At 38.5% G+C, this 13,404-nt stretch overlaps 1 protein-coding gene across 1 annotated transcript in view; it reads right to left on the reverse strand.

The window, feature by feature from the left end:
- The window catches only part of TRPM3 (transient receptor potential cation channel subfamily M member 3), a 441,698-nt gene that overhangs the window by 154,626 nt on the left and 273,668 nt on the right, over window positions 1-13,404 (reverse strand). The window contains exon 7 of the mRNA XM_081103884.1: window positions 12,413-12,587. Coding sequence (XP_080960010.1) covers window positions 12,413-12,587 — 175 coding nt within the window. The remainder of the gene's footprint in view (window positions 1-12,412; window positions 12,588-13,404) is intronic.

A 13,404-nucleotide genomic window follows, 5' to 3' on the forward strand; every position in this document is an offset into this window, starting at 1 on the left:
CTTCATGTTAACCTCATGCTTAATTGTAACCGACTAATGTTGATGGTTTTCAGAAAGCACTAGTTGACTAGTAAGCTGGGAACCATGTGCATGGAACACACAAAATGACGAATAGAGGGGATGAGGTGAGTAAGCTGGTTTGTCCAACTTTTAACTAAGGATCAATTTCAGATACAAAGGGCCTCTGTAAGCTAAGGCCTGTGAGAAACAGTACCTCTGATCTTGCTTTAGTATCTAGCCTAGAGAAACTGTTCACCTGGGCTTTTCCTGTGGGCTCCCATTCAGTAATGCAAGGCAGTTAGAATGATCTAAGGGAAGCTGCCTATAATTGGGCAGAATGCACACACTTTGATGCTACAATCTGTTCAATAAAATTCATTTACAACTACTCATAGAGTGTTTCTTCTTTGTGTTCACATTTTTTGTTCTATTTTTTAAAACCTACTCTAGAATCCCAAGGTAAAAGAGAGACAGATATATCTATATCTATATCTATATCTATATCTATATCTATATCTATATCTATATACACACAAAAGGAAATAGAAGGTGGGTAGTTTCGTAAGATTGAGGGTGGTAAAAGGCACTTAGTACCTATTGTAAGAGAAGCTTTGTGCTACACATTTTATACATGGCATTTCATAAAGAAATATTAATTTTTAAGAAAGTCCCAATGAGACGCTAACTCCTTGGCTGCAGGGACTGCACATGATGTGACTATGTAGTCTCATCCAGGTGTTGAAGACAGAGGCTTCCCATACCTCCTTACCTTAATCCCCCACCATTCTGTTTATCACCTAATGTTATAAGGGGTGTTTATTATGTTTATTACTTATTCTCTATCTAATTCTGCTAAACTGAAAGTTCCACAACAGCAGGAATTTTTGTCTATTTGGTTCACAGGTGTGTTTTGGCCAGTGCCTAGAACAGTGCCTGGAACATAGAAGGTGTTAAAAAAATATTGAATGACTGGATGTGTATGTTGGCTAAATGCAAAAAATGTAACTGAAATAGAGGGAACCATGGAAGTCTGTTGGCAGGCAAGCGTTCCCAGTTTTGGGGAAATGCTGGAGCTGTGCAGTCCTGTATGGAAGCCATTAGTCATGGGGTAATTTAAACTCCAATTTATCACAGTTAAATAAAATGTAAAATTTAATTCGTAGTCACTCTGCCCACAATTCAAGTGCTTAGCTGATTGGGCAGCAGAGGTACAGAACATTTCCCTGCTCACAGGAAGTTCTATTGGAGAGCACTGCTCTTGAGGCAGACACGCTGCCAAATTCTTCACATGAGGCCGGGACTAACAGGACATTTAGGTGACAAATCCTGACCAGTATCTCTGTAATTTCTCTGCTGTCCTTTGCCTTTGGTTATGAATATGCCCAAGAGTAGAAATTGAAGGGTTGCCAAAGAATACAGGGACCGCCACATGGTCAGGTAGATTTTCTGCTGCCAAAATTGTAAGAGAAACACAGCCTCAGAGTTCATTCCAAATGAGATTCCATCATCGACTATTGCCCAGAGCCAGGCAAAAGGAATAGTCAAGCTTTTCATTGGGTTAGGCTCTGCAGAAAACACAGACTCAGCGCCGACTGAAATGGGCAGGCAGAAACACTGGCGCCTCTTCAACTGACATGCTTCTAAAGTTGGTCCGACGTTTATTTAGAGAAGTTTTTTAAAAAGCAGATAACTTTCTTTAGGACTATCTATAAGATTTTGTCTTTATTTTATTTTATTATTTTTTTTATTTTGTCTTCATTTTAGAGTAAGAGTAGACATTCATGGCACGTTAACTGTACATTTCCTTCTTTGCATATTATTAATCTATCACAGTAATCTTTTCTCTGAGCCCAAATGTGGTCTCAGAATCATTCTCAACACATCATGGCAGGAAGCCAGTACTAGCTGAGTATTGTTGACACTCAGATGAAAATGATTTGTCATTCCTACACTAGAGATAATGAAATATCAAATATACTGTCAAATGGGGAAAACCGAGGAGATTATAGGGTTAAAGAACTCCACTTTTTAGGTCTGTCTCCAAGACACTAAACTGTGGCTTCCATGAGTTTAGAGAGACCTATTCTTTACTCCTTACTCAAGACCTTTAGGGGTCACAGTGGTTCATGGATGGACAGTTGACTTGCATTGAATATCCCCAGCAAACACAATAACTGTGTCTATCAATTCCAGGACAGTTGTCCAACAATTAGGACAATAAAGGAAAGACTTTATTAAAACTGAATGGAAACTTTCCTAGACAACAGTAATCCAGACCTGGGTTGATCTTGGAATGCTACTTTAATGCATCCTCAGTGTTTTTCTAGTTGAAGATGTTTTATAGCAGGTGATCATTATTATATTTAGCTTTTATAAATCCTGTGGTCCATAATCAATATCTGAGAATTGCATGGGAAATCTGGAGGAAACCCATTAAGTACATTGCAAACATTATTTATCATTCATGATACCATTGGGTGAGATGTTAATCTACTCTGTTTCTAGCAGCTGCAGATTCTAATGTCAGCCAAGTCGAGTCAGAATTCATCTCCTCGAAGGTAGAGGCATTGAATACCAGGGAATTTTATCATCTGTGCCTCACTCAGATACGTTTGAAATGCATTCGTGGTTTTAAAAGCCCTCACTACTTCTTTTCATGAGAGAAAGGCTATGTTTGTAGAACTTCAGAAATTTTTTTCCTACCAATGAAGTGGGTAAAGAAATGTATATGCCATATTGCATATTTCAAAGTGGCTAAGAGAGTAGATCTTAAAACTTCTCATTGCAAGACAAAAAAATTTTTTGTAACTCTGTAAGGTGACCAATGTTACTAGATTTATGATGATAATAATTTCTCAATGTATATAAATATTCAATCATTATGTTGTGTACCTGAAACTAATATAATGTTATATGTCAAATAAACTTCAATTAAAAAATTAAAAAATAACACTAAGGAGAAAATGCATATGTACACCTCATGTAAAGGCAGAGGTGCCTGTGGCAGCATTTTGTGCTTGGAGAGCAGTGGAGAGGACAGGTCAGTTGGGTTGCTAGGTGAATGTGAGGCTCATTGAGATGGCTCTAGCGAGAAGCTGAGGCCAGAATTCAGAGACTTGAGTCCAAGCAAAGAAAAGTGGACTTGACCTGTAAATGAATGGTCTTCAACTGGGTTCTACAAAGAAGCCCTGGTATTTTGAAGAGCTCCAGAACTGCCTCAAAGTTGCCTTAGTGGGTGAGAGCCAGGCAGAGAGAGGGCTGCTCTAGAACAGAGGTTCTCAAAGTATGGTCCCTGGACCAAAAGACCAGCATATCCTGGGTACTTCTCTGAAATGCAAATCACGTGGCCTTAATCAGATGTACCGAATTAGAAAATCTGAGATGGGCGTCAGCAATATGATTTTTTTCCTTTTTTAGATTTCTTTTTAAATCCTCACCTGAAGATATGTTCACCAAATTTTTTAGATAGAAGGGAAGGGAGAGAAAGAGAGAGAAGCATCGATCAGTGGCCTCCTGTACGAGCCTCGGCCAAGAATCGAACCTGCAACCTTTTGGTGTACGGGAGAACGTTTCAACCAACTGAGCCACACTGGCCAGGGCTCAGCAATATAAGTTTAAAAAATTTTGATTTTTAAATCCTCACTCAAGGATATTTTTCCATTAATTTTTAGAAAGAGTGGAAGAGAGAGGTAAAGACAGAGAGAAACATCGATATGAAAGAAACACATCAGTTGGTTGCCTCCCAGATGGGCCTGACCAGGGCCCGGGCCAGGGAGGAGCCTGCAGCAGAGGTACATGCACCCACCTGCAATTGAACCCGGGACCCTTCGGTCCACAGGCCAATGCCCTATCCTCTGAGCCAAACTGGCCAGGGCAGCAATATAATTTTAAATAAGCTCCTGGGTAATTCTGATGCAAGATAAAATTGAGAACCAGTGGTCTAGGCCTTCCACTCCAGCTTCACCAGAATAAACCTTTACTAGTATCTTGTCTGTTTTACATATTGTACTTCTAGGTGAGATTTCTTTTGAGAAGGGGTTTAGGAGCTTTAAAAAAGTGAAAATCAATACTACAGGGAAGTGGGAAATTGGGCCTCTTAAATGGCTGTCCATTGAAATTGTAAAGTCAAAGGAAAGTGAGGTAGGACCTTCTGATGCTGCACTTACTGGCCCTAATGACTATCAATGGCCTCTCAAATTTACATCATTTACATTCAACTATCACCAGTTCACTTTTAAATACTTTTGATTTTCTCAACTTTTTTCTTTCTCTTTTTTAATTGTTCATATATTTTGAACCAGTCAGGAATTAATTTTCAAAAGAAATACGTAAATGAATGAAATGCCTTTAAGAAACCCATGTAAATAAAAATACTAATAGAGAAGACTACTGTGAGTATTTTTGTGGTATACTCATAGTAGACTTCGCTATGAGTCTGACAGATGTTTGGGAGCAAGAACAACTGTGATAAAGAAAGAAGGTGATTCATGCTAAATAAGCTTTTCAAGTGAACTGGGTTCTAAAGACAAAATTTGCAAAGGGTACAAAGCACTTGTGGTAGTAATGCATTGACTTGTCTGAGGAGAATGCCCATGAGGCATAGAAAGAAGCCATATTTGAACACACAGAGAAGCATACAAGAAATCTAATGTTTATACATTTTAAAAGAATTTCTGAAAGTGTGGTCCATGAACGACTCTTGTCTGAATCTCTGAATGGTTTCAATGCATTTTCCTGCACCCCAGCCCAGGTACACTGAACCCGGATGTTTAGGGGAATTTGTGGGGGGTTTTTTCAGGTGATTATTGGGTATGCTGAAGTGTAACAAGCACATGCTTATTTTGAAAGTTTTCTGTATAATAAGTAGCCAAAAAGTTACTTAAGCAAATCTTAGAGGAACATAATAGATGCCTTTGAAATCTTTGCTGGGCTTTAATGGGCTAAAGTTAGGGGCAGTGAATCCTAGAAAGGATTTCATGATCATAATCAATTATTTACCTCTGTGTTTTCCTGATGTTGCTGCTTATGGCCACATTTTCCTAACTTAGAGTTGAACAATTCTAAAGTAAATTTAATCACTAGAGACCCAATTAGCCATTTTAGATCAATAAAATACTTTCCATCACTTAGTACTTTCCCCCATGAGCTCTAGATAATTTTTATAAAGTCAATGCTTCATTCTCCCTGTGTTGACACACATGGAGGGATCAAATAACAAATATCAAACTGTACACAAAGTATTTATTTTATTTTGTACTTTCCTAAATAAATGAAGCTACTTTAGCTTTGTGGAACTTGGCTATAATAACACAGTATATCTATATCTTTATATATTCCACACAAGAAAAAGTTGCAATAATCACTCTATAAACTTTTACCATCTACTCAAACCTAAGCCTTTTCCTGCCTTTTTAGAACTCAGTAACTTACATCTAATTGAAAATTATTTGTTATTATATTAGTTCAAATGAGATTATAAGTCTCAAGGGAAGACCTACTTCTTGCCTAAAACAAACATTCAAAAAAATATCTGGTGATTGATGGATTGAAAATTCTTGTTATCAGTCCTATCTTTAAGTTTTCACTCAAATTTAAACACAAACACATATGCATATATCATATAATTATATGCATTAATATATATAATTAATAATACATGATTAAATGTATTTTATCTGATTAATTTATGAATTGAATTTAACTATATATGATTCAGTATATATATATATATATATATATATATATATATATATATATATATATATATATCAATCACCACACAAAACACCACCACACTGTCTCGTAGAACTCAACCCCTCTACTAACTTTCCTTTAATCCCATTCAGATTGATTCTTTTTTTGTGTGTGTTGAGTTTTATACGACATATAAAGCTTTTTCTTGGTCATTCATACTGACTCTTAGTTTAAATCCACTTTTTGATGGCAAAGAAGAGGAGGTAATAGAGTTATTATATTGTTATTTTGTGGATAATTAACATACATGGTTCCACTGAAGAGATTCTCATCAGGAATGCTAAACTCAAGTACTTTGTCCTCTATGTTTCTGTGATACTTTATGTTCGTCATAGCACGTGTCCTTCTAGTTATCTGTATTCACGTCTGTGTTTTAATCGCCATTAAAGAGTCCCTGATAGGGCCATGTCTTGCTCATCCGTTCCATGAATATAATAAGCACTCAATAAATGTTAACTTGAAAAACAGTTCACAGAACCAAAACTTCTATAAATAAAGCCGCCAGTATTCTTTGTCTGTACAAGGTGTTTCCAACTTTCCTTGCTTCCCTCTGACAAAGTTAAAAAACAGAATCAAGTTTGCACATGCCTTCTTATAGAATATTCTAGAAAAGAGACAGGTAAGATGAAATTGACAGAAACAAAATGGACACTTAAAGTCAGCAGGCTTGATATTTGTTTCCTTCTTTCTCACTTGACATTCCAATTATGTCTAAATCATGCTGGAATACAAACCATTGCTATCAATTACTTTCTTTCAGCAGATCTTATAGAGACAAATGATAGGGCTGTGACATCCTTCAGCTTTAGATGGAAATTTCTTGAGCAGCAGAAAACATTAGTGTCCATGGCATAGAACGATATGTCCTAGGGAATACACCTGCGCTTCTAAAATGACGAATCTTCTTTCTCCTGTCTTTGGCCATTTTGGTATATATTTGGAGAGAAACCAACTTGTGTCACATCTCTGCTGGGATATAGTTTTATAATTTGAAGCCATGCAACCTATTTTTCCTTTTTAATCTCTACTTTGTGTTTCATTTATGCCTTTACCTCAGCTAACCAAAAAATGTTGGGACCCTTATTAAGCTCCCTTTAAACAGGATAATTAGATTTTTATTGGGAATATATTATCTGTCTCCCATTCTCAAGAGCAAGCATTGCTCATTTTTTCTTCACGTGATGGAATACAAATTCTACTGGCACATAGCAATGTGAATAGTTAAAACTTAATGATCACATCCACTAAAAAGAAAGGATAATTATGCAATATAGTAGAGGTGCTAATTATCGCTATGATGGCAATCATATTATAATATATAAATGTATCAAATTAACACATTGTATACCTTAAATTTACACAATGTTATATGTCAGATATATTCAATTAAAAAAAAAGCACTATCAGTCTTTTGGTGTTTGCCCCATGGATGACTCTCCAAAGGTTCTGAACAGACTACTTAAAAGCTGCAGGTCTACTTCTTGTCCTGGGGTGTTTAAAAATGATAAGTCCAGATGATTATTTTGTGACAAACATAAGTATCTATAATAATAAAAGGGTAGTATGCTAATTAGACCAGACATCATTCCAGATGTCCTTCCTGATGAAGCTGGGCCGGAAGGAAGCCATCCCGGGTCCCAGGTGCCTGCCAGCAGTCAGAGGAAGGTCCCGGGTGCTGGAGGGAAGCCCTGGGGGAGCCGGGGGAAGTAAGGCCTACTCTTGCATGAACTGTCGTGCATTGGGCCTCTAGTAAATAATAAAATCTGGATGAATGAGGGACATAATCTCAAAACACACTCATTCATTCAGATGCCTTTTTCACATTGACATTTTTCACTTGTGCCATACATGCTCAATGACTGATAAATCTCCCTGTAATCTTAGACCTATGACAATTACCAGGCAAAGCTGTATCTACCTTCAGTTTTAGCCACTTGAAGCTTGAAAAGTCTTCCTGACTGGCTATCTTCCTTAGTCAAACAGCATAAAGTGGAATCCTACCATTTAAAAATTTACATTATTGAATGTAATGCTACTTATGTAGCACTAATCTATTTGTGTTTGCAGTGTTTAGTAATTTGTGATTCAGAAATAAAATTTGGTAATATTTCTCAAGCAATGAAATTGGTTATGGATAGTGACTTATGACTCCTTCTAAACTATACAGGTGGGGAATAGAAAACCCAGTACAACAATATGGAATAAAAAAGTTTGATCATTTCTTTCAGGTAGTGTATGCCACAGACCAGAGGTAGGAAAAAAAAAGACAAAAATAAAAATGAGAATTTAATTGTAATTGTCTCCTATTTTATCTAAATCCATTTGTGTTTTGATAGATCAGTCATATTTTTTTCTACCTCAAGTAATCTCATTTACAAAAGTTAATTAGTTTTGCCCATCATAATTTGCTTCCAATGAAATTCCCTTTCAAATTCCTATTCTTGGAAGGTGGTTTCATAACAGGGAATTTAAAGGCATGGTATCAAAGTCACAAAGGTTAAAATGGAGAGATGAAGGGTTTATTCACGCCTTTACGATAATAAAACAATAAGCTACTTAGCTGGATATGCACATTTATAGTTTGTGGGCCTATATTATTTAACAACCTATAAATTAAAAATTTTTAATCATATTTAAATCAGCAAAGTAACTGAAAAGTAAAAATTATGTATGTTTCCTATAGTCAACTCTATATGTACAATCATACCTATTTAGGTCAGTTTGTTTATATAAAGAAATAGTTATGCATTTATATTTATTTATAGTGAACCATGTACCAAACTCTGTCGGGCTTTGCTAGAAATCAAAGAAGAAATCCTCCAGGGTGAATAAAGTTTAGGTGGGCTAATTCTTTTTTTAGCATAAAGAAAGCAGCACACTACTGCAAAATCATGTTCTTTGGAAATAATTCTTTAAATTGGCTGCACATGTGTGGCTAGACAACTTCATTTCAAGCTAAATAAGCATGATTAATTCTGGCAGTTATTCAGATGGCACACGGAAACATTCCAAACTCATTTTATCATGATAAATGTATAATAGCTTTCCTGGAGTAGCAAGAACATACTTTAACCGTAACATTTTAAAAATATTTCTTTAAAACCTTAACGTTTTAGCTTTAAATAATTCCCAAGATATGAGATTATATCTTAATTCTTTCTCTCCACACTAGTTATGTGCATGACTTCATATTCTTTGATAATCAGTCATGGTTCATCTGTTTGTATAGATCCTATATAGATTGTGCTCTTGCATCTATTGACCATAGAATAATGAGAACTAAAGCTAAACTTTAGTTTTAAAAGTAAAACTGACAATTAAGGTTAAAGGGGCATGGGATTTCTGACTCTTAATTTGCAGGTTTGGGTATAATCGTCTGGGTCAGTTAAGGAAAAGAATTCACTTGAGGAGGGTTGATCCGCTTGGACACTGGTTTACAACTTGGAATGCACTGATTTTATCTTTTGGAATACACAGAATAATAAAAAAAATCAGGAAATTACAATACGAAGAGGCAGCTGAGTGTAGCTTAAGTGTTTAAAAGAGAGTACCTCTATATGAGAAACACTGAGGCACATACCAAAAAACATCCCAGGGAATGTTTATAGTTCACCAGAAAGAACCCTGATCTGAGCTCATGAGCTGTGTGACCTTGCAAAGCACTTAATTTCTCTATGTAGCTGTCTCCTAGGCTAAATAATATGAAGTCCCACCCACCTCTAACATGTGTAACAGTTCTCTGTTATTAAAACAGAGTCAGGAGCAGCAACTTACCAAATATTTTAACATTTTCAAGGTTCACAACCCAAAATAATGAAAAAAAATACACACTAGCTACAGTCTTTCATTGTGTATAGGCCAAGAAAACCTGAAATACCAAGATGAACACCTTGCTTCTTCATTAGTTTCTTGAAAAGAAACATGCACCATGAACCCAACCTTGTACCTACTTTATAGAAATACAACAAAATAATTGCAAGCACTAGGAAGCAAAAAATAAGCCAAAAATAAAAACTGCATCAATTCTTTAGTTATTGCAGAAAAAGGAACAAATTGCTAAATTTAAATCAATGAGAACTATGGCTAAAGCAAAGCACAGTTGAGGATCTTTAATTCTTGTTGGTAATAGATATGGAGGCATTTGGGCAAAAGTTTCTCTCTCTCTCTCTCTCTCCATTTTATTCCCTTAGTTATAAAGTGGGCCAATATTTACTATAAAGAAGAAAAGTAATTTAATTAAATTTGCTAGCAAGCAAACTTCAATTTTGTTCTTATAAAAATTATCTTTTAGAAAAAGTAACAAAAGCTTTAACAGGGCTTAAAATAACTACCAGTATTTGCAGTGTTGAGCTAGAGGCCCCATGCTTTTTGTTACTCCTCCTCTCATATATTTTGGTTCATCCACCTGCCCGGTGAGAGTGCTGATTTAATGGCTCACCTGGAGGGCTGGGCTGCTGGCTGAGACAAGGAAAGAATGGGGAGAGAAAAGACGGTATTGGGCTGCCATGCTGCATCTCTTACTTTAAGGCAGACTGGGTGACAGAGAGGTGGAGGGGAAAGTGTCCTGAAGTAGGCAAGCTCACCTGTCACTTTTATTATAACTAGAGGTCCGGTGCACAAAAATTTGTGTACTCAGGGCCTATGCCCTCTTGCAGTCTGGGACCGCTCAGAGGATGCCCACCTGCTGGCTTAGGCCCGCTCCCTGGGGGAGCGGGCCTAAGCTGGCAGTCACACATCCGTCTGGTAGCCCGGCAGCCCTCAGGGGATGTCCACTTACCAGCAGGGAGCAGACCTAAGATGCAGTTGGACATCCTTAGTGCTGCTGAGGAGGTGGGAGAGGCTCCCGCCACCACTGCTGTGCTGGCAGCCATCAGCCTGGCTTGTGGCTGAACAGAGCTCCCCCTGTGGGAGTGCACTGACCACCAGGGGACAGCTCCTGCATTGAGAGTCTGCCCCGTGGTGGTCAGTGTGTGTGACCCTGGTTAGGGTCAATATGCAAATTGACCCTAACCAGTTGTTCTGCTGTTAGGGTCAATTTGCATATTACCCTTTTATTATATAGGCTAGAGGCCTGGTGCATGGGTGGGGGCCAGCTGGTTTGCCCTGAAGGGTGTCCCGGATCAGGGTGGGGGTCCCCACTGGGGTGCCTGGCCAGTCTGGGTGAGAGGCTGAGGGCCATTTTCAGGCTGGCTAAGCCCCCCGGCGACGGAAACTCCCAGCCTCTCCTTTTTTTCTTTTATTCTGGGATTTATTTACCTTCTATAATTGAAACTTTGTAGCCTTGAGTGGAGCTCAGAGCTGGCCAGGGTGGGCGGGAAGCTTGGCTTCCTCCATCACTGGGGCAATCAAGCCTCCTGCTTGCTCCAGCTCTGTGGCTTCCGGCCGCCATCTTGGTTGGGTTAATTTGCATATAGTTGCTCTGATTGGCTGGTGGGTGTGGTTTAAGGCGTAGCAAAGGTATGGTCAATTTGCATGTTTGTCTTTTATTAGTGTAGATTACAACCTTGTCTACTTACTAGATTTACTGTGAGCACTTAAAAAACATATACGTATACACACACACACACACACACACACACATATATAAATTATTGACTTCAGAGAGGAAGGGAGAGGGAGAGAGAGATAGAAACATCAATGGTGAGAGAGAATCATTGACCAGCTGCCTCCTGCCCGCCCCACATTGGGGATTGAGCTCACAACCCAGGCATGTGCCCTGACCAGGAATCGAACCATGACCTCTGGTTCATAGGTCGATGCTCAACCACTGAGCACACCGGCCAGACTACTGTGAGCTTTTTGAGGGTAGAAATAGTACGTTATTCTTTTCTACATTTCAGTGCATGACACAGAGTAAACACTTACACTAGAATTATAAAAGGCATGAATAAAAGATCCCCATCTTCTCTGGGGTTCCTTTCTCTTTCTGGTTTCATGTGTTAGGAAAATTGATCAGGTTAGGAAGTTCCTTATTTAAAACCTCAATGTCTCCCTTGAGTTTTCCCCCTTCAACTCATTCACATCCTGAAAATAAATTACTTTCATCTAATAATCTGTGAGTGCCTGGACCCCACAATTCACTGAATGGAACCTCATGGGGAGAAGAGGGCTATGAAGGGAAGTCCTCCGTGAGGCTGGGACGTTGGGTTACTGAAAGCAGCACTGGGGGGTTGACAGGTGAAGGAAAGGACTTGAGGGATTCAAGAGGTGTTTATACAGGGCCAGAGTGGTTACCTTTTCAGAGATTCCCCTTCCCAAGCCAGTTTAGAGGGATTTGACAGCACAGGCTGCCAATTGTTTTTGTAAAGATTTAGCATTTGTAAATCAGCTTATTGATGCTGGTGTTTGTGGCCAAGCCTGGAAGTGGCACATCCCAGCTTCTCCCAAGTTACTAGCCTGCACTAACTGGTCCAGATTAGCTGTGCTGATGAAGAAAAGAGAAAGGCCCCCAGGCCCCTTCTTCCCCTCATCCCCTTTATCATCAGTGTGGTCTAGCACAGCTTTTACAGAATATTCTGCTTCATAGGACTTTTAGAGTATGTTCCCTGGCTCTTTCCCACCAGCCTCCCATGTCTTAATCAACTAACCCCTCTCTTCCAAGCTTGGAACACAAGCTTTGCACTCATAGGTCCCCTATGGAGCCTGGTAAATTACCTACCCGCCTTCTTCTGAATATTTATGTCCAAACGCCAGGATGTCGGATGCCCGTCCACTCCCATCGCAGACAACAACTGGCACGGGAGGGGTGTCTCGAAGGTACTCCAAGACAATTGAGATCACATTGGGTCCTCCTTCCACAATGAGCGCCACTACTGGAACGCCTTGACCGATTCCTGCATTAAAAAAGGAAAAGAAAAGGAAAAAAGAGAAAAGAACACAAAGCCAGCAAACCAAAGAAACAAAAAAGAGAAACAAAAAGCACAAACTAAAATTACTGAGCACAGGGGGAGGTAACAACATACTAGTATGAAGGGATAAAAAATACTGAGGGAAAATTTACAGAAAGTCCTTTAGCAGAATGTTCCCACCAGAAAGTCTATTTGATTTTGCCCTTTCCCAACAATTACCAGATGCTGGGGTCAGTTAAGACACCGATGACAATACTTGATAGGCGAGGGCATAGTGAGAAGAGGAGAGAAAGGAATTGATCAGTAGATGAAGCATTAGACTAGCAGCCAAAGATTGAAAGATAAAGGAGATGTTAAGCAAGTCTTATATGTATTCAATGGTTCAGTTTGTTATATGAAAAATGGGAAGTTAAAATGCCACCTTCTGGAAGTTATCACAGTGCTAATGCCTAAATGATTCTTTTTATTAAACACTATGAAAATCAGTTGATGGCATATTTTAACTTGTTGAATCAACCACTGGGTAAGTAATGGGCTTATTTCTGACCATAAATGATCAGTTTGATAATTGATTCTAAACAGCATAATAGTCATAACAGGTACCAGGGGACATGGCATCTACCATCTGCCATATTGCATCCTTCACTACTGAGCAAGGTGCCAGGCATGATGGTTGGTCAGTAAACATTTGCAGAATTCAGTGGTTTCACAGATCTTCCTTAAAGGATTTAAACTATGCATGCTGTACCAAAATACATTGCTATTTTCAAGTAAAAATTGCCTTAACCTCAGACTTACATAT

This window comes from Myotis nattereri, assembly GCF_964212035.1.
Source record: "Myotis nattereri genome assembly, chromosome: 12".
Lineage (NCBI taxonomy): Eukaryota > Metazoa > Chordata > Mammalia > Chiroptera > Vespertilionidae > Myotis > Myotis nattereri.